At 40.9% G+C, this 27,806-nt stretch overlaps 1 protein-coding gene across 2 annotated transcripts in view; it reads left to right on the plus strand.

The window, feature by feature from the left end:
* Positions 1-27,806, plus strand: part of RMC1 (regulator of MON1-CCZ1) — a 177,121-nt gene that overhangs the window by 139,509 nt on the left and 9,806 nt on the right. For both annotated transcript variants that reach the window (XM_053714977.1, XM_053714976.1), the window contains exons 15-19: positions 257-376; positions 7,459-7,536; positions 8,047-8,151; positions 9,104-9,172; positions 20,488-20,713. In XM_053714977.1, coding sequence (XP_053570952.1) covers positions 257-376; positions 7,459-7,536; positions 8,047-8,151; positions 9,104-9,172; positions 20,488-20,713 — 598 coding nt within the window. The remainder of the gene's footprint in view (positions 1-256; positions 377-7,458; positions 7,537-8,046; positions 8,152-9,103; positions 9,173-20,487; positions 20,714-27,806) is intronic.

Here is a 27,806-nt window from a genome sequence, read left to right on the forward strand (position 1 = left end):
CTTCTATTATATTTTGGTCATGAGGTTTTTTAAAGCATCAAATACTTTCTAATGTACCATAAAGCAGTTGATGTTTCTTAAGCAGTGTTTATTTTGTATTGAATAGAGCAATAAAATATTATTCTGTACAAAACATATCGGGGTTCCTGCCTTTGGCGGTATATACCTATGATGTTCTAAATGCCTTGTGTTGGTTTACAGTAGTACAGACTTGTATTGCTTTTGGCTATAATATATTTCTATATTTGTGTTACAGGCTGTTGAGACCAGTCAAGGTAGAAGTAGCATGCTTCTAAAACCACCAGTGCGTGGCCAGGCTGTCATAGACCAATCAGATATGTACACTCATGTTCTTTGTGTTTTCACAGAGGTTAAGGTGAGTCAACTGAAGATGCCCATTGTAAGTAAAAAGATGGAGCCTCCAATATGAAGTGTGTTCTGAATAGCTTTCACTGTCACAGCTTGCATTCATTTTTACTTATTTGTTCCCTAACTTATTCTTTACTTACATTAGAAGACAATCCAGCAGTGCAGTGAGACTCAAGGTGGAAGCTTTGATATTACAAAGGTCTGGGTCTAAATGGCAAATCCCACTAAAGGTTTAATCCATTGTAGGTCTAAAACGGCATATCCCACCAAAGGTCCACTAAAGGTTTAATCCATTCTGGGTCTAAAACAGCTAATCCCACTAAAGGTTTCATCCATTCTGGGTCTAAAACAGCAGATCCCACTAAATGTTTAATCCATTCTGGGTCTAAAATGGCAAATCCCAGTAAAGGTTTAATCCATTCTAGGTCTAAAACAGCAAATCCCACAAAAGGTTTAATCCATTCTGGGACTAAAACAGCAAATCCCACAAAAGGTTTAATCAATTGTAGCTCTAAAACAGCAAATCCCACAAAAGGCTTAATCCATTGTAGCTCTAAAATGGCAAATCCCACTAAAGGTTTAATCCATTGTAGGTCTAAAACAGCAAATCCCACTAAAGGTTTAATCCATTCTGGGTCTAAAACGGCAAATCCCACTAAAGGTTTAATCCATTCTGGGTCTAAAACAGCAAATCCCACTAAAGGTTTAATCCATTCTGGGTCTAAAACAGCAAATCCCACTAAAGGTTTAATCCATTCTGGGTCTAAAACAGCAAATCCCACTAAAGGTTTAATCCATTCTGGGTCTAAAACAGCAAATCCCACTAAAGGTTTAATCCATTCTGGGTCTAAAACAGCAAATCCCACTAAAGGTTTAATCCATTCTAGGTCTAAAACAGCAAATCCCACTAAAAGTTGAATACATTCTAGGTCTCAAATAGCAAATCCCACAGAAGATGTAATTCATTCTAGGTCTAAAACAGCAAATCCCACAAAAGGTGTGATCCATTCTAGGTCTAAAATAGCAAATCCCACAGAATATGTAATTGATTCTAGGTCTAAAATAGCAAATACCACAAAAGGGTTGATCCATTCAAGGTCTAAAACATTTTTCCAGACAAGCACCAGCAACACTGCATTAATGCAGAAATTCATTCATTTGTATTCTGCTGTGGTCACAGTCTAAAACTGATGCATGCATTTTTAGGAAATTGTCCACAAATATAAATGCTATAACCAGAAGTACTTGTGTGAGTACAAACTGTTCTGTCTCAGTCAATGTTAGTGAAAGCTGACAAGTAGTTTGAAATCTTCCACTGGAGCTGCAGAACATTTAATTAATGACGCTCAACCTATGACCATACAACCTCAGCATGAAGTAGTCACATGATATTGGATTGGTGACTTGAGTTGTTAGACAGAAGGACTGCAGATACAGACCCCTGGAACATAAAGGGGGTGGCAAGGTCAAATGGACAGTAAAGACAAAATTAAAGTTTCTTGATTCGGATAGCTCATGCAATTTTAAACTTTTCCATTTAATTCTATTTCTCTTGTAAGGTGTATCCAGTCCACGGATCATCCATTACTTGTGGGATATTCTCCTTCCCAACAGGAAGGAGAATATCCCACAAGTAATGGATGATCCGTGGATTGGATACACCACAAGAGAAATAAATTTATCAGGTAAGCATAAATTATGTTTTTCCAATTAGTTTCATTCATTCTGTTGATATCCTTTTGTTGAACAGCATATCTAGGTAGGCTGAGGAGTAGCAATGCATGACTAGGAGCTAGCTGCTGATTGGTGGGTGCACATATATGCCTGTTGTCATTGGCTCACCAGATGTGTTCAACTAGTTCCCAGCAGTGTATTGCTGCTCCTTTTAAAGGACCAGTAAATACAGTATATTTGCATAATCAACAAATGCATGATAAAAAGACAATACAATAGCACTTCATCTGAACTTCAAATGAGTAGATTTTTTTTTTTTTCTAACAAATTTCAGTTATGTCTATTTATGCTCCTCCTGTATCATGTGACAGATATCAGCCAATCACATACATATACGTAAATTCTTTGAATTCTTGCACATGCTCAGTAGGAGCTGGTGACTCAAAGTGTAAATATAAAAAGACTCTGCACATTTTGTTAATGGAAGTAAATTGGAAAGTTGTTTAAAATTACTGCTCTATCTGAATCATGAAAGGTTTTTTGTTTTTTTTACTTGTGTCCCTTTAACTAAGGATAACAAGAAAATTATGAAAAACTCAATAGAAGTAAATTTGAAAATTGTTTAAAATGATATGCTCTGAATCATATAAGAAAACTGTTGTTTCATGTCACTTTACGGCACAGTATTCACTAATAACACCATTATAGCTGGTGAGTGACCATCTTTGTAGGGAGCAAGGTGGGGGTGTCATTGGGATTGCATTTGTGATTTGACATAAATACATAAACATTTGTATTCTATAACTTGGAGAACATAAATCTGAATAAAGCTCAGGTGGAAGATTGTTTTACCTACGTGTCGGTGTTCACTCATTAAAACAGATATTTTTGTAGTTTATGCACGTACTTTTGGATGCAGCAGTTTTTATTTTAATTTCCTAAAAATGCATTAGTTGATTTTAATACTACAGCCACAGCAGAATTCATATTAAAGAGACAGTGAACTGTATAAAAATAGTTCTCTCCTTAATGTGTTTCCAACGATTATAATACCAGCTGCAGTGTTTAAACTATATGGGGAATTGATCTTTTAGATTTTAACGTTTTGTATTTTAAATAGCTGTTTTTTTTTTTTTATATAAACTATAACCCAATCAAATGGGCTGAGCTTATGGGGAGAGCAGAACTTATTATACCTCTCTATATACACAAAGTCCTCTTAATCTAGTATCTTATTATATACACAGAGCATATTTAGGGCCTGATGATCAAAATCCCGTGGGCATGGAGAGAAATCTCACTAAAACATTGGGGGGTGGGGGTTGTAGCATTATTCTGCAATGTAGGTGTCTCTTCTAAACATTCAGAACTCCACATAAAGAGAGAAACAACTCTCAAGAAAAAAATGCCTTTTAAAAAGTCTTTGAGGGACCTCGCAGTACTGACGAGTTGTATTAGATCATCAGGCCCTTAGAGAGAACTGAAAATCAGCATTTTAGTTAATTTCTCTCCTGCTGGGAATGTGATCTCTTCATCACCTACATGGTTAAATATATTTTGTATAACTAGTACTGCTGTTATGAAATATTAAGTACATATGGCAGTTTCAACATGCACAATCAGCTATTTCAAATGTCAAAATAAAGTTAAATGAACTATTGGGGGGTGGTATACACTCCTCCAGCAGGTAAAATGGATCATTGTGAACACATTACCTGTAAGGATTTGTGCATCAAACTTGTTTGTATTTTTTACTTTTGGCCTGGCTGTGCTCCTAGGGAATTGGCATTGCCAAAAGAAATAATAATATAAAAAATAGTTAATTAAATAATTTAAGGTAGTGCTTTAAACTAAATCATAGCCCATAGCATGGACACTTTTTTTTGGGACTTTTTTCAGAAAGTGTTTCTGCGCCTGGTCTGTTTTATAAAATGTTGTGTAATGTCTAGGTTGTTTAGCTGGCAGCTTATCTAATTATAAGCCTCAACTGCCTACATTTTGGACCACTGAGTCCTGGATGTCTTGGACAAGGTGTATTTTCTTGTTTGTTTTATTTACCAATGCACAACGTTTTGACTCCCTCAGCCTAGAATTGTGCTGTTTAGTGTAACTTCAAGGATAGACTATTCCTTGACGTTTCAGTTTTAGACTTCAAGCTGTATCTACACTGATAGCTGAATGTCTTTAGTCTAAGAAGAGTTTCTGTTGCATACTATTATGGATTTTCCAATTGGTTCCAGACACCTAAAATAGGAAGGAACTTAGTCAAGATCACAATCAGGGCTTGTGACTTCACAGGGAATCCTTTTAGTCAGATAATGTTCTTGATTGAAAACCAATTGGTCTTGTTTAATGTACTAAGGTTCCCACAGATTTTGACAACACTTATATGAAAAGTGATGACTTAACCTATTGACTATGCCCTATTTGAAGAAATGGGGATGGATTACTTCACAAATGTTTTATGTCTTGGTTTGGCAGAAACAATTTATTCATGTCTTAACGGCAATTTATTCACTCACTAGAACTAGCAGGTGTAAATTAGTATTATGTATAGTTAAATGCACACTCTATAGACTTAACAAACAAAACCTTTATTGAAAGGTAACTATTAACAGAGCATTATTGATGTTTCATGGCAACGTGCCCCCTTCCTCAGACCAACCAGAAGTGACTATAGAACAAACATATAAAGTATATAGCAGTCCCTAATCCCAATCGATCAGTGTAAATAAAAAAGCGATAGGCCACCTATCATTTCAAAGTGTAAATTAGTGGTTAAATTGTACTTGTAGTGTGTTTAAAAAAAAAAACAAAAAAAAAAACCCAGTAGCGCTGTTGTAATAGGAGGCATCATATATAGATATAGCACAGTTAGTTCTAATATAGATAATGTTGTCAAATAGGACTGGTGCGTTTAAAGAGTAATAAATAGATGGATAACACTGTCTAATAGTACTTGTGCATAAACCATAGTCAAAACTCGCATAACACAGGGCTAAGACCATTCTAGAAATAGAGCAATAGTGCATTAAACGTAATAGGTAACCCTATAGCAAGTTATAAATAAATAAAATATATATACATATATAATTTTAGGGCTGCACGATTAATCGCATATGCGGTTTTAAAACCCGCCATCGCTGCAATTTAAAAACTGCAAGAGTACGCGATTATTTGGTAAAAATAAAATAAATCCTTAGATGTGGCTGTACTGCATTGATTTGTATGTGATTTCTTACAAACCAGCTCCATCTAGTGGTTGCTTTAAGCACACATTTGTAAAATGGCTGTTTTACTTTCACTTTCTGTTTGATCGGCTGCTACTGAGATCAGTCTATAGAAGTCTAAAAGCAGAGCCCATGCAGGAGATGTGAAGAGGAGGGAAAGCCACTTACTTATATTTCCCCCTAGGGACGTCTGCAATCTCCTGCTCTCTGAGAAACGGCTCAAATACATAGCAGATGCAGTTAAACCCACGGCTGCCAAAAAGGGTAAAACTGCAGTCCCCTCTACTAGCTATCTAGCTAGCTAGCTGCTGGGTTAACAGCATCTACAATGTATTTGATATCAGCAAGGCACAGCATTTCTGAAAGAAGCAGCCCCCCCACCCCTACTGCGATATACCTGTATTGGATTCCTGCACAGGAGCAGGGCTCTTTTTCAGTCAAGATAAAATGTTTAAAAATAAATAAATCTTTTTTCACATTTATGTAAATTACTCTTGGGTCTCCCTAAGAGTAATGGGTAAGCCAGACGTGGAGCCCGTGCACACATGCCCTTAGAGAGATACAACTGCACATCACTGACGAGGCCCACAGAAAGCCGAAACGATCGTCTGGGGTTGTTGCTTCCCTTGTTCAGAGAAGAATTGCCTGGTATTTCGGCGCTGGACTGTCATTGGGCAGGGTCAGACTGATATGCTACAGGATATTTTTTCTCTGTGAAGGGGCATAGTGTGCTAAAAGAATGCGCACCCTGAGTTGCAATATAAATGAACAGGCATGGAAGTTATTCTAGCTTTTGTTCTTTCTCAGGAGTGCTGTTCTCTTTTTTTCACATATGTATTTATATATTAGGGCTGCACGATTAATCGCGGTTGCAGTTTTAAACCGCAATTAATTGCTGCGGTTTAAAAACCACGAGAGTGTGCGATTTTTAGCCTCGCCCAAAAATTACATCACTCGCCCCATGTGATCAGGCTTAGCGGCGACTGAAGAGAAGATCTGAGTGCACTCCCTCTGAGCAATCAGCATTCCTGGGATGGTCCCGGGGAGGAGGGGCGGGACATAGACTGGGAAGGAGGTGTCTCTAGCAGGTGATTAGTGGACTGATGTTACTGTAGCATGAGAGTGGCCCATCGGAATTTAGCACCGTCACGACACCGGCTTTTTCATTACAGGCGGTGCTGTGGGATCATGGTACTTCCTGTTCTGTCACTACAGTTCCTGTGAGCCCCATGTCTTCACATCTGAGGGAAAATATTAACTTGTTCTAATGTTTAAAATGCACTGAGGTCCCTGGGAGGCAGCTGAGAGGCTAAAACGCTAGTAATTATTTACTTAATTATGCACTGTGTTTTAATTTGAAATAGTTTTTTCTAAGCTGCCTCCCAGGGACCTCAGTGCATTTTATCATGATCCAACACATCCCTGCTAGAGACACCTCCTTCCCAGTCTATGTCCCGACCTTCCTCCCTGGGACCATCCCAGGAACACTGACTGCTCAGAGGGAGAGACCCGTCACGTGTGCAAAATGAAGGTGTTTTTTTTCTAACATTGCTTCGACATCTGGTATACACTAGATTTCTAAAGCTGTCCTGCGCAGTATTTATGGAGAACTATGATGCACGCATTTGCAGGAGAACTGCCCTTTTTGGCTCACCTGTACACCAAGGAGAATGGAAATAGATTAGGAGAATTTTACAGTTGAACTTGCACATTTTTGATTGATAAATAGGTGCATTTATTCCTGTGTGTATTTTTAGGCACAAATATAGGAGAATAGCAATGGTAAATCTTGACTAAGAGTACAAACATTTTGATTCATTTTACCCGCCATCCAAATGGCAAAAAAATAATTTCTGCAATTATCAGATGAGATTGTTCTTTGGTCCTTTTTTGTTGCTGCATTTCTCATAAATGTTCCTATTTTATTTGTGGAACAACTATCTCATTACCTAGGTTCTCAGTAATTATTAACTATCCTAAACGATAGTGACAACATAAATCTTTTTAAAGAATACAACTATTGTGTTACATGGTAGAAAAGTTTAAAGTTGGAATAGATTGTTGGCTGTCTTCCTAAAGCATTCAACTTTAAGAATGTTTAGAGTGTTTCTAGAACAGGGTCTTTATTCTATTTATTAGATAGAATTATGTAATGGACACTAATGGTTTTTTCCTCCAACATTAGGAGGCCCCACACAAATTTATCATTGCTGTCCTAATGGAATATATCCGCTCTCTGAACCAGTTCCAGATACCAGTACAGGTAGGTTTCATGCATATTTGTTTGAGATTTTTTCTGACATTATTTGTTTATTTTGGTAAACAGATTGTTAAAGGGACACTAAACCCAATTTTTTTTTCTTTCATGATTCAGGTAGAGAATACAATTTTAAACATTCCAATTTACTTCCATTATCTAATTTGCTTCATTCTTTAGATATCCTTTGTTGAAGAAATAGCAATGCACAAGGGTGAGACAATCACTTGAGGCACCTATGTGCAACCACCAATCAGCAGCTATTGAACCTTTCTATATATGCTTTTCAGCAAGAGAAGGAAGCAAATTAGATACATTAAGTAAATTAGAAATTTAAAATTGCATACTCTTTCTAAATCATGAAGGAAAAACATTGGGTGTCATGTCCCTTTTAAATCAGAATGGGGGGGGGGTAATGCACAGCACTTGCCTAAACCACAGCAGATCTTGGTCTCAGAAGCAGACACTGGGGATGAATATGAAGTCACTATTATGTGTATTGTTGACTCTTTGCAGCACTACCTCTATGAACTAGTGATCAAGACTCTAGTACAACACAACCTCTTCTACATGTTGCATCAGTTCCTGCAGTATCATGTGCTCAGTGATTCCAAGCCTCTGGTACGTGCCTTGTTTACTTTAAGCACAATTTCATAGGCTCAATGAGATATTTTCATTTCAGATTCTTAAAGGGACATGAATCCCCCGAAAATGATTTCATAATTTAGATAGAACTTACAATTTTAAACCACTTTCCAGTTTAATTCTATTAGCACATTTCCTTCATTCTCTTGGTATCATTTGTTAAAGGAGCAGCAAAGCGCTACTAGTTTCTAACTGAACAAATGGGTGAGCTAATGACAATCAGTGTGTGTGTGTGTGTGTGTGTGTGTGTATATGTATATATGTATGTGTATGTGTTTGTGTGTGTGTGTGTGTATATATATATATATATACATATATATATATATATATATGTATGTATGTATACATACACACACACACACATACACACACACACACATATATATATATACAGCCACCAATCAGCAGCTAGAACCTAGGTTCTTTGTTGCTCCTGAGCTTTCCTAGATAAACAAGCAAATTAAATAGTAGAAGTAAATTGGAAAGTTGTTTAAAATTGTATGCTCTGTCTAAATCATGAATGTCTTATGACTTTACTGTCCCTTTAACTTAAAATGTACTAGAATGCCAGCCACAATAGTTCCTACCGTTTTTAAAGGGAATCCTAAGCTTTTATTAATTACCATGTACTATAGCTGACTTTATTACCTATACATGCAGAGTAACCATCCACCCCCATAAACTTTCCTGGTTTTGAGATTATTTTTTATTTTTAATCTTACTCCTCTTCTATACCACTCAGAATGAAGTTTGTGTTAAACATTCTCTTATTGCCTTAATCCCTGGGATTATTAAATGGGTTTTTTTTGTGTTTTTTATGTCGCAACAAATTATTATTAGACAACCTAATCTTTACAAGATATAAAACAATATATAGTCATCAAAACTGTTTTTTTTAAATGTTTTTTTCATATATATATACTTGCAGGCCTGCCTTTTGCTGTCATTAGAAAGTGTGTATCCCCCAGCACATCAGCTGTCTCTTGACATGTTAAAGGTAAGAAATGAAGCTCTGTGTACATTTTAAAAGTGACATTGTATTAAAATATAATTGTACTGAAAGCTGTTTCAGGAACACCATTTCAAAAGGGCTGGGCTCTCTCCCACTGTGAGGTTGACTTCTATTGCTGCCTCTTGTTTACATAGAGTTTCTATAGTCACACTGCAATATTGACATTTTCAGTGTGGGTGCTGGAGTTAATAGGCAAATGCAGCTATTCCAAATGACAAAGATAAAGGAGGTATTTGTGCAGTGCTCTCATTTTACATTCATTATTAAGCAGCGGCTATAAAGAGCAACACTATGATATAGTTATGCATCTTCTTTCCTCGAATCATGTAAACGTATACACAACATGGCAGAAGGAGTTTTTTCAGCAGCAGGCTATGTTTGTCACTAGCAGTCCATTTTGAAAATGATTTACTTTGGTGTTGCCATCTCTGACTTTACAGCTAACTAAGACCCTTTTAGATGATTAATATCGCCCTAGAAATGGCTGCAACTAAATCTAACAAGGTTGCATTAAAATAATTAAATTGTGGTTGCACTCAGCCTACGTTTAAGGGACACTAAACCCTTAAAACAAACACTAGACATAATGATACTGTAAATTAGAAGCAAAATTAGCATGAAATATTTTTTTTTTCTTCACAGTTTTGTTAAAATATTTTAGAAATGTGTAAAGTTTTAAATTTAGTAATGGGTACCGCCGCGTTGTAACAGTGTTTCCAACTGAAAACAATTAGAGATTTAAGCAAAATAGGTAAAAACTGAACTCTGGCAGGTGGTTATAGCTAGAGACCATCCAACCCAGACTTCTGGTGGGTGGGTGTTCTTCCTCCACTGCCATATACCCACCAGTCCCAATATAGATCTAAAAGAACATGAGAGAATACTTAAACTGACACATTAACTGGATACTCTATAAGCCTCATTATATCTTGAATAATACATTTGCAGTGCAGTACTTTACAAATTGTAGTAAGTGTAGTAGGATGCTTCTTCTTTACTAATATATGGTTAGTAGTCCCTTTCCAGATGTAGTTCTTTTCCTTCTTAATAAGAGGAGAGTCCACGGCATCATTCCTTACTGTTGGGAAATACTGAACCTGGCCACCAGGAGGAGGCAAAGACACCCCAGCCAAAGGCTTAAATACTCCCCCTACTTCCCTCATATCCCAGTCATTCTTTGCCTTTCCTCATAGGAGGTTGGCAGAGACATTTCAGAAGATTCAGAGTAGTTCCTGATGAAGGGTATCTACCCTTTGAAATGGAACTGGAGTTTAAAGTAGTCTTGTCAGCCTCTCAGTGAGAGCATTGACGAATGTTAATCTGGAGATGCAGGGAGAGTCTTTCTGCGAACCCATCCAGACTCGTAGTAACAGCTCCTAAGCAATCAGTGTTGACGAGTTTCACTGCCTGCTTCCATCGCTCAAGTCTATGGCCCCAAGTTATCAAGGTCTGTTGGACCTGATCCGACAGACCTCGCTGAATACGAGGTCATTGCAAGAGCTGCTGGTGCAACGCCGCTCCCTGCAGACTCGCGGCCAATAGGCCGCCAGCAGGGGGTGTCAATCAACCCGATCGTACTCGATCGGGTTGATTTCCGGCGATGTCTGTCCACCTGCTCAGAGCAGGCGGACAGGTTATGGAGCAGCGGTCTTTGTGACCGCTGCTTCATAACTGCTGTACGATCGGGTTGAAACAGGGGCCAGCAAGCTCTTTACGGAGCTTGTTAAATAGAGGCCTATGTCAGGAGCGCTGCTACAAGACTGTCAAACTTGAGAGGCTGTGTTTCTGTTCCACGGCATAGATTCCGGTAAGATTGTTTCATTTTTTTATACACACATAACGCAAGAAGACAGGGTCACAGTGAGGCTCCTTTTATCTGTATGCAATCAAGGGTTAATATGTCCGGAGGGGGATTAATCAGTTAATTTTATTTTATTATGATTATGCTGGACATGTGTGAGATGAGGCTCAGGCAGATGTTGGAATGTACAGGTTTTACTTACGTTTTTGGAAGCTGCACAGCCCAAAAGGCTTGGCGCGCCTTTTTCCTATTATAGCAGAGGCGGTCCTGCATTGCGCACCATGTGACCGGGTGTGGTCACACTGATTTCCTCTTTCCTGACCGTGTGGTTTAACAGAGAAGAAGCGGTTTCTCTGTTTGGCCTGGGTCATAGGAGGTGGTGAGTGCCCCTGCCATTGAGGTATAAAGGTGCAGTTTTATCTTATTATTCAATAGTCTGCTTTATAAGCGCAAGCTATGGAGGATTCTGATGCGTTAGAGGGTACTCCCTCTTTACCTAAGTCTAATACCTGTCTATATTGTGAGGCCACGGTATACCCGCCTGCTCAATTATGTTCCACATGCCTTGATAAAGTAATCATGTCAAAGAAAGTTAATGTTTGATACCACTGAGGAGTCTCCGTCCCGTGAGGTGCACACCCTACAGTCATCTCCAATTACACATGCAGCTTCCCGTAGCACTCCTAATCCTCCATCTGGAGGGGCCCTTTTACCGCCAGCCTTTACTGAGCAGTTATAAACAGCAGTGTCTGCGGCCTTTAGTGCTTTACCTCGCCCTGCTAAGCGAAAGGTTAAATATTGCTATCCTTCCCAGGCGTCATCTACTGGCTTATTGGATTTGTCTGATACAAGATTATCCGACGATGAAGACACCTCTGATACTTCAGGAGGTGCTCTTTCTGGCTCGGAATCTGCTGCCTTTAAGCCTCCAGCTGCGGAGGAACCCGACATTAGGATTGAGCATTTATGTTTTCTGCTAAAGGAAATTTTGGCTACGTTAGAGGTTCTAGAGCCTAAATTGCTTGAGGAACCTTTGATTCCTAAATTAGATAAGGTCTATGAGGACAGGGTTGTACCACAGACTTTCCCAGTTTCCTTAAAGATGGCGAACATTATTAAAGGGACAGTCTACAATAGAATTTTTATTGTTTTAAAAGATAATACCTTTATTACCCATTCCCCAGTTTTGCATAACCAAGTTATATTAATATACTTTTTACCTCTGTGATTACCTTGTATCTAAGAACCTTCTTCCAGTCTCCTGATCACATGACTGTGACTGTTTGTTTATTATCTATTGACTTGCATTTAGTATTGTCTTGTGCTAACTCTTAAATAACCCCCTGTGCATTAACACAGTGTTATCTATATGACCCACATGAACTTATCAGTCTCTTGTTGTGAAAAGGAATTTAAAAAACATTTGATAAGAGGCAGCCCTCAATGGCTTAGACATTAGCATATGAGCCTACCTGGGTTTTGTTTCAAATAAGAATACCAAGAGAACAAAGCAAACTTGATGATAAAAGTACATTGGAAAGTGGATTAAAATTACAAGTCCTATCTGAATAATGAAATTTTGATTAGACTGTCCCTTTAAAAATGAATGGGAAATAATTGGTTCTTCATTTTCCCCTTCTTCCTTTAAAAAATTGTTCCCGGTTCAGGACTCTCAATTGGAGTTGTGGGCTTCCATCCCCAAGGTAGATGGCGCTATCTCCACACTTGCTAAACGCATGAGGATAGTTCGTATTTTAAAGAGCCCATGGATAAGAAAATAGAAACTCTGTTAAGAAAGATGTTTCAACATACAAGATATTTGTTTCAACCGGCAGCGGCTGTTGCTGGAGCGGCTACCTTCTGGTGCGACTCCTTATCTGAGTTGATTGAGGTGTAGGGTCCCCTCGATGTGATCCATGAAATAATTAAGGCCTTACGGGTGGCAAATTATTTTATTTATGATGCAAATTATTCGCCTGAATGGCAAGGCTTCAGGTTTTTCCTGCTCAAGCCCGTAAGGCACTCTGGCTGAAGTCCTGGTCTGCGAACATGACTTCGAAGTCAAGACTTCTTTCCCTCCCATTTAAGGGAAAGATTCTATTTGGTCCAGGCCTGGACTCAATTATCTCCACGGTTACTGGAGGCAAAGGTGCCTTTTTACCGCAAGATAAGAACAAACCTAAGGGACAAGGTCCTAATTTTCGTTCCTTTTGTTCGGATAAATACCAACGTCGGCAACCCTCCGCAAAGAAGTGCCTTTCTGCCAGTTCCCTGAGGAGACAGATTTTGGCCCTTTCTGTTTTACTACATAAGAGACTTGCAGATCTCCCTGATGTGCAATCCTTCGTTAAGGCTATGATCAGAATCAGACCTGTGTTTATATCAGGCTCTGTGTGAGCCTATGCATTTGGTTGACATTAAATTGTTGTCCTGGAAGGTTCTCTTTCTATTGGCTATTGCATTGGCACGCAGAGTTTCTCAAATGGCTGCCTTGCAATGTGAGCCTCCTTATCTGGTGTTCCATGCTGATAAGACTGTCCTACAGTCTTCCTAAAGTGGTGTCTGATCGTAACATCAATTAGGAGATTGTGGTTCCTTCCTTGTGTCCTAATCCTCCTCCTTCGAAGGAACGTTTACTTCATAATCTGGATGTGGTTCGAGCTTTGAAGTTTTATATTCAAGCTACTAAGGATTTTAGACAAACTTCCTTGTTTGTTGTCTACTCTGGTAAGGGTCTGAAGGCTTCTTCAACTTCCTTATCTTTTTGGTTGAGGAGTGTTATACGCTTAGCTTATGAATCAGCGGGATTTAGGCCTCCTCAGAGGATTACGGCTCATTCCACTAGAGCGGTGGCTTCCTCTTGGGCCTTTAAAAACAAGGCCTCTATAGATCAGATTTGTAAGGCGGCTACCTGGTCCTCCTTACATACTTTTCTCCAACATAGGTGTGTCCGGTCCACGGCGTCATCCTTACTTGTGGGATATTCTCTTCCCCAACAGGAAATGGCAAAGAGCCCAGCAAAGCTGGTCACATGATCCCTCCTAGGCTCCGCCTACCCCAGTCATTCTCTTTGCCGTTGTACAGGCAACATCTCCACGGAGATGGCTTAGAGTTTTTTAGTGTTTAACTGTAGTTTTTATTATTCAATCAAGAGTTTGTTATTTTAAAATAGTGCTGGTATGTACTATTTACTCTGAAACAGAAAAGAGATGAAGATTTCTGTTTGTAAGAGGAAAATGATTTTAGCAACCGTTACTAAAATCCATGGCTGTTCAACACAGGACTGTTGAGAGGAATTAACTTCAGTTGGGGGAACAGTGAGCAGTCTTTTGCTGCTTGAGGTATGACACATTCTAACAAGACTATGTAATGCTGGAAGCTGTCATTTTCCCTATGGGATCCGGTAAGCCATTTTTATTCAGACAGTAAATAAGGGCTTCACAAGGGCTTATTAAGACTGTAGACATTTTCTGGGCTAAATCGATTCATATATTACACATATTTAGCCTTGAGGAATCATTTAATCTGGGTATTTTTGTAAAATAATATCGGCAGGCACTGTTTTAGACACCTTATTCTCTAGGGGCTTTCCCTAATCATAGGCAGAGCCTCATTTTCGCGCCGGTATTGCGCACTTGTTTTTGAGAAGCATGACATGCAGTCGCATGTGTGAGGAGCTCTGATACATGGAAAAGACTTTCTGAAGGCGTCACTTGGTATCGTATTCCCCTTTGGGCTTGGTTGGGTCTCAGCAAAGCAGATACCAGGGACTGTAAAGGGGTTAAAGTTAAAAACGGCTCCGGTTCCGTTATTTTAAGGGTTAAAGCTTCCAAATTTGGTGTGCAATACTTTTAAGGCTTTAAGACACTGTGGTGAAATTTTGGTGAATTTTGAACAATTCCTTCATACTTTTTCGCAATTGCAGTAATAAAGTGTGTTCAGTTTAAAATTTAAAGTGACAGTAACGGTTTTATTTTAAAACGTTTTTTTGTACTTTGTTATCAAGTTTATGCCTGTTTAACATGTCTGAACTACCAGATAGACTGTGTTCTGAATGTGGGGAAGCCAAGGTTCCTTCTCATTTAAATAAATGTGATTTATGTGACACTGAAAATGATGCCCAAGATGATTCCTCAAGTGAGGGGAGTAAGCATGGTACTGCATCATTCCCTCCTTCGTCTACAAGAGTCTTGCCCACTCAGGAGGCCCCTAGTACATCTAGCGCGCCAATACTCCTTACTATGCAACAATTAACGGCTGTAATGGATAATTCTATCAAAAACATTTTAGCCAAAATGCCCACTTATCAGCGTAAGCGCGACTGCTCTGCTTTAGATACTGAAGAGCATGAGGACGCTGATGATAATGGTTCTGAAATGCCCCTACACCAGTCTGAGGGGGCCAGGGAGGTTTTGTCTGAGGGAGAAATTTCAGATTCAGGGAAAATTTCTCAACAAGCTGAACCCGATTACATTTAAATTTAAGTTGGAACATCTCCGCGCTCTGCTTAAGGAGGTATTATCCACTCTGGATGATTGTGAGAATTTGATCATCCCAGAGAAACTATGTAAAATGGACAAGTTCCTAGAGGTCCCGGGGCTCCCAGAAGCTTTTCCTATACCCAAGCGGGTGGCGGACATTGTAAATAAAGAATGGGAAAGGCCCGGTATACCTTTCGTCCCTCCCCCCATATTTAAAAAATTGTTTCCTATGGTCGACCCCAGAAAGGACTTATGGCAGACAGTCCCCAAGGTCGAGGGAGCGGTTTCTACTTTAAACAAACGCACCACTATACCCATAGAAGATAGTTGTGCTTTCAAAGATCCTATGGATAAAAAATTAGAAGGTTTGCTTAAAAAGATGTTTGTTCAGCAAGGTTACCTTCTACAACCAATTTCATGCATTGTCCCTGTCACTACAGCCGCGTGTTTCTGGTTCGATGAGCTAGTAAAGGCGATCGATAGTGATTCTCCTCCTTATGAGGAGATTATGGACAGAATCCGTGCTCTCAAATTGGCTAATTCTTTCACCCTAGACGCCACTTTACAATTGGCTAGGTTAGCGGCGAAGAATTCTGGGTTTGCTATCGTGGCGCGCAGAGCGCTTTGGTTGAAATCTTGGTCAGCTGATGCGTCTTCCAAGAACAAACTCCTTAACATTCCTTTCAAGGGGAAAACGCTGTTTGGCCCTGACTTGAAAGAGATTATCTCTGATATCACTGGGGGTAAGGGCCACGCCCTTCCTCAGGATAGGTCTTTCAAGGCCAAAAATAAACCTAATTTTCGTCCCTTTCGTAGAAACGGACCAGCCCCAAGTGCTACGTCCTCTAAGCAAGAGGGTAATACTTCTCAAGCCAAGCCAGCCTGGAGACCAATGCAAGGCTGGAACAAGGGAAAGCAGGCCAAGAAACCTGCCACTGCTACCAAGACAGCATGAAATGTTGGCCCCCGATCCGGGACCGGATCTGGTGGGGGGCAGTCTCTCTCTCTTCGCTCAGGCTTGGGCAAGAGATGTTCTGGATCCTTGGGCACTAGAAATAGTCTCCCAAGGTTATCTTCTGGAATTCAAGGGGCTTCCCCCAAGGGGGAGGTTCCACAGGTCTCAATTGTCTTCAGACCACATAAAAAGACAGGCATTCTTACATTGTGTAGAAGACCTGTTAAAAATGGGAGTGATTCATCCTGTTCCATTAGGAGAACAAGGGATGGGGTTCTACTCCAATCTGTTCGTAGTTCCCAAAAAAGAGGGAACGTTCAGACCAATCTTAGATCTCAAGATCCTAAACAAGTTTCTCAAGGTTCCATCGTTCAAAATGGAAACCATTCGAACAATTCTTCCTTCCATCCAGGAAGGTCAATTCATGACCACGGTGGATTTAAAGGATGCGTATCTACATATTCCTATCCACAAGGAACATCATCGGTTCCTAAGGTTCGCATTCCTGGACAAGCATTACCAGTTCGTGGCACTTCCTTTCGGATTAGCCACTGCTCCAAGGATTTTCACAAAGGTACTAGGGTCCCTTCTAGCGGTGCTAAGACCAAGGGGCATTGCAGTAGTACCTTACTTGGACGACATTCTGATTCAAGCGTCGTCCCTTCCTCAAGCAAAGGCTCACACGGACATAGTCCTGGCCTTTCTCAGATCTCACGGATGGAAAGTGAACGTAGAAAAGAGTTCTCTATCTCCGTCAACAAGGGTTCCCTTCTTGGGAACAATAATAGACTCCTTAGAAATGAGGATTTTTCTGACAGAGGCCAGAAAAACAAAACTTCTAAACTCTTGTCAAACACTTCATTCCGTTCCTCTTCCTTCCATAGCGCAGTGCATGGAAGTAATAGGTTTGATGGTAGCGGCAATGGACATAGTTCCTTTTGCGCGCATCCATCTAAGACCATTACAACTGTGCATGCTCAGTCAGTGGAATGGGGACTATACAGACTTGTCTCCGAAGATACAAGTAAATCAGAGGACCAGAGACTCACTCCGTTGGTGGCTGTCCCTGGACAACCTGTCACAAGGGATGACCTTCCGCAGACCAGAGTGGGTCATTGTCACGACTGACGCCAGTCTGATGGGCTGGGGCGCGGTCTGGGGATCCCTGAAAGCTCAGGGTCTTTGGTCTCGGGAAGAATCTCTTCTACCGATAAATATTCTGGAACTGAGAGCGATATTCAATGCTCTCAAGGCTTGGCCTCAGCTAGCAAAGGCCAAGTTCATACGGTTTCAATCAGACAACATGACGACTGTTGCGTACATCAACCATCAGGGGGGAACGAGGAGTTCCCTGGCGATGGAAGAAGTGACCAAAATCATTCAATGGGCGGAGATTCACTCTGTCTGCAATCCACATCCCAGGAGTGGAAAATTGGGAAGCGGATTTTCTGAGTCGTCAGACATTACATCCGGGGGAGTGGGAACTCCATCCGGAAATCTTTGCCCAAATTACTCAACTGTGGGGCATTCCAGACATGGATCTGATGGCCTCTCGTCAGAACTTCAAGGTTCCTTGCTACGGGTCCAGATCCAGGGATCCCAAGGCGACTCTAGTAGATGCACTAGTAGCACCTTGGACCTTCAAACTAGCTTATGTATTCCCACCGTTTCCTCTCATCCCCAGGCTGGTAGCCAGGATCCATCAGGAGAGGGCGTTGGTGATCTTGATAGCTCCTGCGTGGCCACGCAGGACTTGGTATGCAGATCTGGTGAATATGTCATCGGCTCCACCATGGAAGCTACCTTTGAGACGAGACCTTCTTGTTCAAGGTCCGTTCGAACATCCGAATCTGGTCTCACTCCAGCTGACTGCTTGGAGATTGAACGCTTGATCTTATCAAAACGAGGGTTCTCAGATTCTGTTATTGATACTCTTGTTCAGGCCAGAAAGCCTGTAACTAGAAAAATTTACCACAAAATATGGAAAAAATATATCTGTTGGTGTGAATCTAAAGGATTCCCTTGGGACAAGGTAAAGATTCCTAAGATTCTATCCTTTCTTCAAGAAGGATTGGAGAAAGGATTATCTGCAAGTTCCTTGAAGGGACAGATTTCTGCCTTGTCTGTGTTACTCCACAAAAAACTGGCAGCTGTGCCAGATGTTCAAGCCTTTGTTCAGGCTCTGGTTAGAATCAAGCCTGTTTACAAACCTTTGACTCCTCCTTGGAGTCTCAACTTAGTTCTTTCAGTTCTTCAGGGGGTTCCGTTTGAACCCTTACATTCCGTTGATATTAAGTTATTATCTTGGAAAGTTTTGTTTTTGGTTGCAATTTCTTCTGCTAGAAGAATTTCAGAATTATCTGCTCTGCAGTGTTCTCCTCCTTATCTGGTGTTCCATGCAGATAAGGTGGTTTTACGTACTAAACCTGGTTTTCTTCCAAAAGTTGTTTCTAACAAAAACATTAACCAGGAGATAGTCGTGCCTTCTTTGTGCCCGAAACCAGTTTCGAAGAAGGAACGTTTGTTGCACAATTTGGATGTTGTTCGCGCTCTAAAATTCTATTTAGATGCTACAAAGGATTTTAGACAAACATCTTCCTTGTTTGTTGTTTATTCTGGTAAAAGGAGAGGTCAAAAAGCAACTTCTACCTCTCTCTCTCTTTTTGGATTAAAAGCTTCATCAGATTGGCTTACGAGACTGCCGGACGGCAGCCTCCTGAAAGAATCACAGCTCATTCCACTAGGGCTGTGGCTTCCACATGGGCCTTCAAGAACGAGGCTTCTGTTGATCAGATATGTAGGGCAGCGACTTGGTCTTCACTGCACACTTTTACCAAATTTTACAAGTTTGATACTTTTGCTTCTTCTGAGGCTGTTTTTGGGAGAAAGGTTTTGCAAGCCGTGGTGCCTTCCATTTAGGTGACCTGATTTGCTCCCTCCCTTCATCCGTGTCCTAAAGCTTTGGTATTGGTTCCCACAAGTAAGGATGACGCCGTGGACCGGACACACCTATGTTGGAGAAAACAGAATTTATGTTTACCTGATAAATTACTTTCTCCAACGGTGTGTCCGGTCCACGGCCCGCCCTGGTTTTTTAATCCGGTCTGATAATTTATTTTCTTTAACTACAGTCACCACGGTATCATATGGTTTCTCCTATGCAAATATTCCTCCTTAACGTCGGTCGAATGACTGGGGTAGGCGGAGCCTAGGAGGGATCATGTGACCAGCTTTGCTGGGCTCTTTGCCATTTCCTGTTGGGGAAGAGAATATCCCACAAGTAAGGATGACGCCGTGGACCGGACACACCGTTGGAGAAAGTAATTTATCAGGTAAACATAAATTCTGTTTTTCAAAATTCTACAAATTTGACGTTTTTTGCTTCGGCGGAAGCAGCTTTTGGGAGAAAGGGTTTTGCAGGTTGTGGTGCCCTCAGATTAGGGTCCGCCTTTCTTTTACCCCTCCCGTTATCATTCAGTGTCTTCTAGAGCTTGGGTATAGTTTTCCCAACAGTAAGGAATGATGCTGTGGACTCTCCTCATATATTAAGAAGGAAAACATATTAAGAAGGAAAACATAAATTATGCTTACCTGATAATTTCATTTCCTTCTGTATGAGGAGAGTCCACAGCCACTGCCTGTGTACTCTGATGGGTGGACGAAAATTTGTTTTATCTTCCGGCACCATTTATACCCTATTTCTCCTATTGTTCCCTTGGCAGAATGACTGGGATATGAGGGAAGTAGGCGGAGTATTTAAGCCTTTGGCTGGGGTGTCTTTGCCTTCTCCTGGTGGCCAGGTTCAGTATTTCCCAACAGTAAGGAATAATGCAGAGGACTCTCCTCATACAAAAGGAAATTAAATTATCAGGTAAGCATAATTTTATGTTTTTTTATGTAGAGATAATAAAGAACGATTACCTCTTATTTAACTGATTATGTCTAGTATGTACATAGAAACCTGTAAGCTGCTGTTGCATTTTTTACAGCTTCTAGTGGACTTTATAGGATCAGGTGTAGCCAAATATTGCAATAAGAACACCCATTTCGTTGCTTTTCACAGAGGCTGTCCACAGCAAATGATGAGATTGTAGAGGTTTTGTTATCCAAGCACCAGGTTTTGGCTGCCTTGCGGTTTGTCCGGAGCATTGGAGGTCATGACTGTGCGTCAGCTCGAAAGTTTCTGGATGCAGCTAAACAGACCTCTGACAACATGCTTTTTTATACGGTCTTCCGCTTCTTCGAACAGAGAAATCATCGCCTGCGTGGGAACCCTAATTTTACCCCAGGTAAACACCATTTCACTTCAGGATTTTTTTTTTTATTTTTTTTTTACAGAGTGGAAATTCTGGATCCTTGGAGTTGGTTATAATAGTTAATTGCCATTGTTACATTGGGCTTCCTGCTCCTGAAATAATCATATAGGGATACAATAAATGGAGATCAGAGTATATAGTGCTGAAAAGTGAGCATTTTATAAGCGAGGCACTAACAATTAGAACAAGGATTGAACAAAGGTCAAGACACTAGGCAAGTGCTGTTGTAATACTGTTTCCCCTTTTTGCAAAAATGTTCCTTTTTGCTACCACTTGTCTCTATAACAAACTACTGTATTCATTTACTCCTACCCCTTCACCACCTGCACTATTTATTGGCCCATCTCTTACCCTCACTTTTGCTCTTATGAACTTCACACATTGCTAAACACTCTCCTTCCTGCACCTCATCCCGAAAACACTATCAATACTGCAAATCTGTATCTCCGCTTATATCACTCTCCCTTTTGCATATACTAGCTGCTGGTTTTATCTCCCCAAATCCTGGCCTCCTACAACTTAGCCTCGCTGTGTGTCTTCCCATAAACCTTGAAATCAAAACCCTGGAAACCTAATTAAAATACATCTTGTTTTTCTAAAGCTAACACCCATTTCTCTTGTGCACTTTTAAACTCTCGCTCTGTTTGCTACAAACTCTCTTATTTCCCACTCCCTCAACCTTCTGGCTCTCTCCTTCAGACACACCCTGCTGCATTGTCACATGGAGCTCTCCACTTCAGCCACATGCCTAGGTTTGGAAACAGCCAAGGAGGTGGTGCAGGTTCTTTACTTTCCTCCCGTTGCACCTTTCATCAAATACAACCCATCTCTTCCCTAACATTTTCTTCCTTTAAAACCCACGATTGCTTATTCTCTCCCTTCTCTATACATGTTGCAGTCATATACCACCCCCTGGTTCCTAAACTCAATTTCTATATCCTTATTTCCTGCCCTCATTCTGGGGGATTTCAACCTACCTGTTGACAACCCATTGCTCTAGCTGCTAAAAAAAACTTCTCCAGCTCACTTTCGGTCTGTTGCAATGGACCCTCTCTTGATTTATTTTCTCTTTCTGACCATAATCTCCTCACTTGCAACATCACACCAAACTCCACAGAAGCATTAAGTCACTAGATCAGCAACATCTTTTAAACATTCTGAAACCTCTGCTCTCTTCCTTTTCCTGCCCTGATAAATCTGTCACTACAACTCAACTCTTTCATTGATCATCGACAATTTGGCACTTCCTACCATTACTAGGCAGTCACACACTCATCCTTAACATTCTTTTCTGACACACTACCTACTTAAATGTTCCCACACTGCTGAGCGACATTGGAGAAAATGTTGGTGTTTAGCTGATTTTCTTCACTACAAGTTCATCTTGAACTACTACTCTGCTCTTAACCTCACTAAGCGAGACTACTCTCTCCAAACCCAAGATGTCTGTTCTCCACTTTCAATACTTTTATCCGCTCACCTCCTACTACAAGTTCTCTCTCTACTTACGATTTTGCCAGCCCCTTCAACAAAATTGATTCCATCAGAAACAAAATCATCCAGAACTTGCACATTCAGCTCCCTTGCACCTGTAGAGAGAAATGTGTCCATCTCTTAAACATGCACTAGTCAAACCTATCCTCAAAGAACTCTCCCCATCCTACTCCCACTTGCCTCAAAACTTCTTGAAAAGCTACTATATACACCTTTATTACATATCATCTCATTAACCCCTTCGTGGTTGTACAATAGTGATGTAAAAATGAAATTGCACAATAATTGATGTGATTGCGTGATTTAAAGGGTGGGATTGGATAATAGGGGACTGACTATGCCCCCTGGCCAAGCCTTGCCTTCATCAAAGGGGTAAGCTGCAGGATGCCGTATATGGTAGGATGTGCCATGCCATCCTAACGGCGTTAAAGCCCAGTGCTGTTAGGATGGCATATAATGTCCTAACAGCATGAAGGGGTGAAACTCCCTCCTTACCCCTGCAATCTGGATTTCACCCCCAACACTCCACAGACACATCAATCATCAGGGTTACTAATAACCTACTTACAGCTAAATCAAAAGGTCACTTTTCTCTGCTAATCCTTCTTGATCTGTCTACAGCCTTTGACACTGGTGACCACCATCTTTTGCTCCAAACCCTTCGATCTTACGGAATTTGTGACACAGCCCTCTCATGGTTCTTCTCCTATCTGTATAACCGTACCTTTTAGTGTAGGCTTCTCGGGCACTTCCTCTGCCCCTTTACCACTTTCTGTTGGGGCTCTGTCTTTGGCCCCCTTCTCTTCTCAATCTACATGTCACCATTAGGTTCCTTAATTAAGTCCTACGGGTTTCAATATCATTTGTATGCTGACAACACCCAAATCTACCACCAGACCTACCCCCTTCCTTGCTAACTCGTGTCACTGTCATTTACCTCTCACAAATTTAAGCTAAATCTTTCCCAAAACTGAGCTCATTTTTTTTTCTTCTTCTTCCAAAATGCCCACGCCCAGCCTTCTATAACTGTTGCTGGCAGCATCATTATTCAAACCCCACATGCCCAATATCTCAGCGTCACACTTGACTCAGATCTTTCACTTCTCACATCCAGTCTTTGGCTGTTTTAAGGTGAAAACAGCAGGAGTTAGTCAAACATCCAAATTTGCCACTTCCTTACACAAGACACAGCAAAGATATTAATCCACACCCTCATCATTTCCCACCTTGGCTATTACAACTCTATCCTCTCTGGTCCTCCTAGTTGCCATCCATCTATCTCCTTTACAATACATAATTTAATGCCTCTGCCAGGTTGATCTTCCTTACACGTTGGTCTTTTTCTGCTGTACCTCTCTGCCAATCCCTTCACTTGCTTCCTCTAGCCTTCAGAAATAAACACAAAATTCTGACTCTGACATACAAGGCTCTCATTGGCACTATCTCCCCCCCCCCCCTTTATATCTCAGACCTTGTCTCCAGATACTCGCTCTCCCATCCCCTTCGCTCATGATTTCCTTCTCACATTCCCGTCTATAGGACTTCTCTAGACTCTCCCCCCAGTTTTCAAAGTTTCAAGTGTTCTTTAAATTCTAACCTCAGTTCCTCCCCTCGTTATCTCTGTGAACCCTCTTAGCACTTAAGCCCACAATCCCAGCTGGTTGTAGATCACCTTGATGGGAGCTGATTTACAACATTGTAACTCTTGGCAGGGCCCTCTAACCACTTGTTCCCAATAAATATTACCTGCATAACATATCTCTGTTTATAGCACTGCAGAATCTATTGGGACTCTACAAATAATTGATAATAATATAGCAGTATGAGTTTTACAGACAGTGTGACATTGCAAGTTTTCAACAGATTTCCCTGAGAAATTATTTAGTAATATTTTTAGTTGTGCTGAACTCAGCTGCCATATGCAAGATAATGGTTTGCTTTTTATGTTTTCTTATTAAAAATCTACATAGTGTGTGATACTATAGGAAAAAAAAACAACTGCAGTTGAGTAATCTAACAACTAAGGCCCCGATTCTGTAAAGGTCGCTGGGATGGCGAGATTCTTTAAAAATGTTCGCCAGTACTTCTATTTTCCTGGTGGAATTCTATAAAACTAATTTATCCTGAAAGCAAGGTGTCTTGCTAAAGGGCGTATACAGCCTTTTCATATGTGAAGGAGATGTATAAATTACAACCGTGCAGAATGAAAATCGCAATTTAAAAATCTGGTCGGTCTGAATCATGAAAATATAATTTATACTTACCTGATAAATTATATTTTTTCTTGGCAGCGAGAGTCTGCAAAATCCATTCATAACCTATGGGAAATACTTCACTTAACCAACAGGAGGAGGCAAAGACACCCCAAACAGAGCATTACATTTCCCTCCTGCTTCCTCTCAGTAGTTTAAGCCGAGGATAAGGAAAAGTAGAGAGATACAAGGCGTGAAGAGATGCCACTACACCATTAGAGGGCGGGTTTGTGCACTCACTGCCAAGAAAAAAAGAATTTATCAGGTAAGCATAAATTATATTTCTCCTACATTGGTGTATCCGGTCCACGGCTTCATCCTTACTTGTGGGATATTCTCAATCTCTACAGGAAGTGGCAAAGAGAGCACACAGCAAAGCTGTCCATATAGCTCCCCTCAGGCTCCGCCCCCCCCCAGTCATTCTCTTTGCCGCTCTAACTAGTAGCATCTCCCCGGTGGTGGTAAAGAGTATGTGGTGTTAGTTGTAGTTTTTTATTTCTTCTATCAAGAGTTTGTTATTTTAAAATAGTGCCGGCTTGTACTATTTACTCTGCAGCAGAAAGTGAAGAAGATTTCTGCTAAGAGGACTGATTTTAGCACCAGTAACTAAAATCCATTGCTGTTCCCATGCAGGACTGTTGAAACCAGAGAACATCAGTTGGGGGGAACAGTTTGCAGGCTTAACTGCTTCAGGTATGATCAGTCATTTTTCTAACAAGACCCAGTAATGCTAGAAGACTGTCAGAAATTCCCTCTGGGATAGGTAAGCCATTGTTATTAGATTCAGCAATAAAAGGATGGCTTATTTTAAGGGCTTATGCTTGTTGACACTATTGTGGGCTAATCGATTGCTTTTTAGCAAGTTTTCAACTTAAATAGGTGTTTTTTTTTTATCAACTTAAAACACTTTTGGGGATTAATTTGCGCCTGGCACTTAGTTGGACACCTAATCTAGTCAGAAAGGCCCCTCCACTCTGGTATGCAGAGGAAGGAAGCCTCATTTTCGCGCCTCAATTGTGCACTTGTTTTGACTAGCCAGTTCATGCAGCTTCACGTGGGGCATCAGGAAGGGCTCCAGGGAGGCTTATATTCTTACCAAAATAACCCTAAGGAAGGTAAAAGCCACAGGGCAAGCTGTGGCAGAGTACTGTAGTGTGTTAACCGGTTAACTGCTGTTATTAGCTCCGGTTTGGGCATTAAGGGGTTAATTGGTGTGCAACCTTTTCAAAGCATTATGACACTGTGGTGAAAATTTCATAAAAATCGGTTGTGTTTTTGATGGTTTTTTGATGTTTCAGTAATAAAGTGTGCACTTTTATTATTTAAAGAGACAGTAATGTTTTTGTCAAAAATAAATTTTATTGCATTGAAGTTACTTTTAAGTCTGTTAAACATGTCTGAACCTTCAGATAGCCTATGTTCTCTATGTTCAAAGGCCAAGGTGGTTCCCCCATTAAATTTATGTGTGAAATGTGCTATAGCGTCCAAACAGCTTAAGGACTGTACAATTACACTTAAAGATATAGCCCAAGATGATTCTTTAGCTGAAGGGTGTGAAGATAGCTTGCTATCCTCCCCTTCTGTGTCAACACCAGCTATGCCCGCGCAAGCGATGCCCAATACATCTAACGCACCAATTGCGATTACTATGCAACAGTTAGCGGCAGTAATGGATAATTCTCTCTCAGCATTTTTATCCAAACTGCCAGCTTTTCCTAGGAAGCGTGATTGCTCAGTTTTAAACACAGAAAATGAGCAAGCTGACGCAGAGGATAATTTATCTGTAGTGCCCTCACATCAATCTGACTTGGCGGTGAGGGAGGGCCTGTCTGAGGGAGAAATTTCTGACACAGGGAAAGTTTCTCAGCAGGCAGAGCCTGATGCCATAGCATTTAAATTTAAGCTAGAACACCTCTGCGCCCTACTTAAGGAGGTCCTAGCTACACTTGATGATTGTGATCCTTTGGTGATCCCTGAAAAATTGTGTAAAATGGACAAATTCTTAGAGGTCCCAGTACACACTGATGCATTTCCGATACCTAAGAGGGTGGCGGATATCGTGACTTAAGGAGTGGGAGAAGCTAGGTGTACCCTTTGTTCCCCCTCCTATATTTAAGAAAATGTTCCCAATTGTTGACCCTAGAAGGGACGCATGGCAGACCGTCCCTAAGGTAGAGGGGGCAGTTTCAACGCTAGCTAAGCGCACGACTATACCAATAGAAGACAGTTGCGCTTTCAAAGATCCTATGGATAAAAAATTAGAAGGTTTACTTAAGAAAATCTTTGTTCAACAGGGTTTTCTTCTTCAACCAATTTCTTGCATTATTCCTGTAACCACTGCAGCGGCTTTTTGGTTTGAGGAACTAGAAAACTCGCTCCAAAAGGAGACTTCTTATGATGAAGTCATGGACAGAATTCACACCCTGAAGTTGGCTAATTCTTTCATTACAGACGCCGCTTTCCAGTTAGCTAAATTAGCGGCGAAAAATTCTGGTTTTGCAATTGTGGCGCACAGAGCGCTTTGGTTAAAGTCTTGGTCGGCGGATGTGTCGTCCAAAACAAAATTACTTAATATTCCTTTCAAGGGTAAGACCCTATTTGGGCCAGAGTTGAAGGAAATTATTTCAGATATCACTGGGGGAAAGGGCCATGCCCTTCCACAGGATAGACCTTTCAAGGCTAAAAATAATTCTAATTTTCGTTCCTTTCGCAATTTCAGGAACGGACCGACTTCCACCTCTACAGCCACTAGGCAAGAGGGTAACGCATCCCAGCCCAAACCAGCATGGAAGCCATTGCCAGGCTGGAACAAGGGCAAACAGGCCAAGAAGCCTGCTGCTGCTACCAAGACAGCATGAAGGGGTAGCCCCCGATCCGGGACCGGATCTAGTAGGGGGCAGACTTTCTCTCTTTGCTCAGGCTTGGGCAAGAGATGTTCCGGACCCCTGGGCACTAGAAATTGTTTCTCAGGGGTATCTTCTAGAGTTCAAGGACCTTCCTCCAAGGGGAAGGTTCCACATGTCTCTCTTATCTTTAGACCAGATAAAGAGACAGGCATTCTTACGTTGCGTAGAAGACCTATTAAAGATGGGAGTGATACACCCAGTTCCAACAGCGGAACAAGGACTGGGTTTTTACTCAAACCTGTTTGTAGTTCCCAAAAAAGAAGGAACTTTCAGGCCAATCCTGGACTTAAAAATTCTAAACAAATTCCTCAGAGTTCCATCATTCAAAATGGAAACCATTCGGACAATTTTACCAACGATCCAGGAGGGTCAATACATGACTACCGTGGACTTAAAGGATGCGTACCTGCATAT

The sequence above is a fragment of the Bombina bombina genome, chromosome 5, assembly GCF_027579735.1.
Source record: "Bombina bombina isolate aBomBom1 chromosome 5, aBomBom1.pri, whole genome shotgun sequence".
Lineage (NCBI taxonomy): Eukaryota > Metazoa > Chordata > Amphibia > Anura > Bombinatoridae > Bombina > Bombina bombina.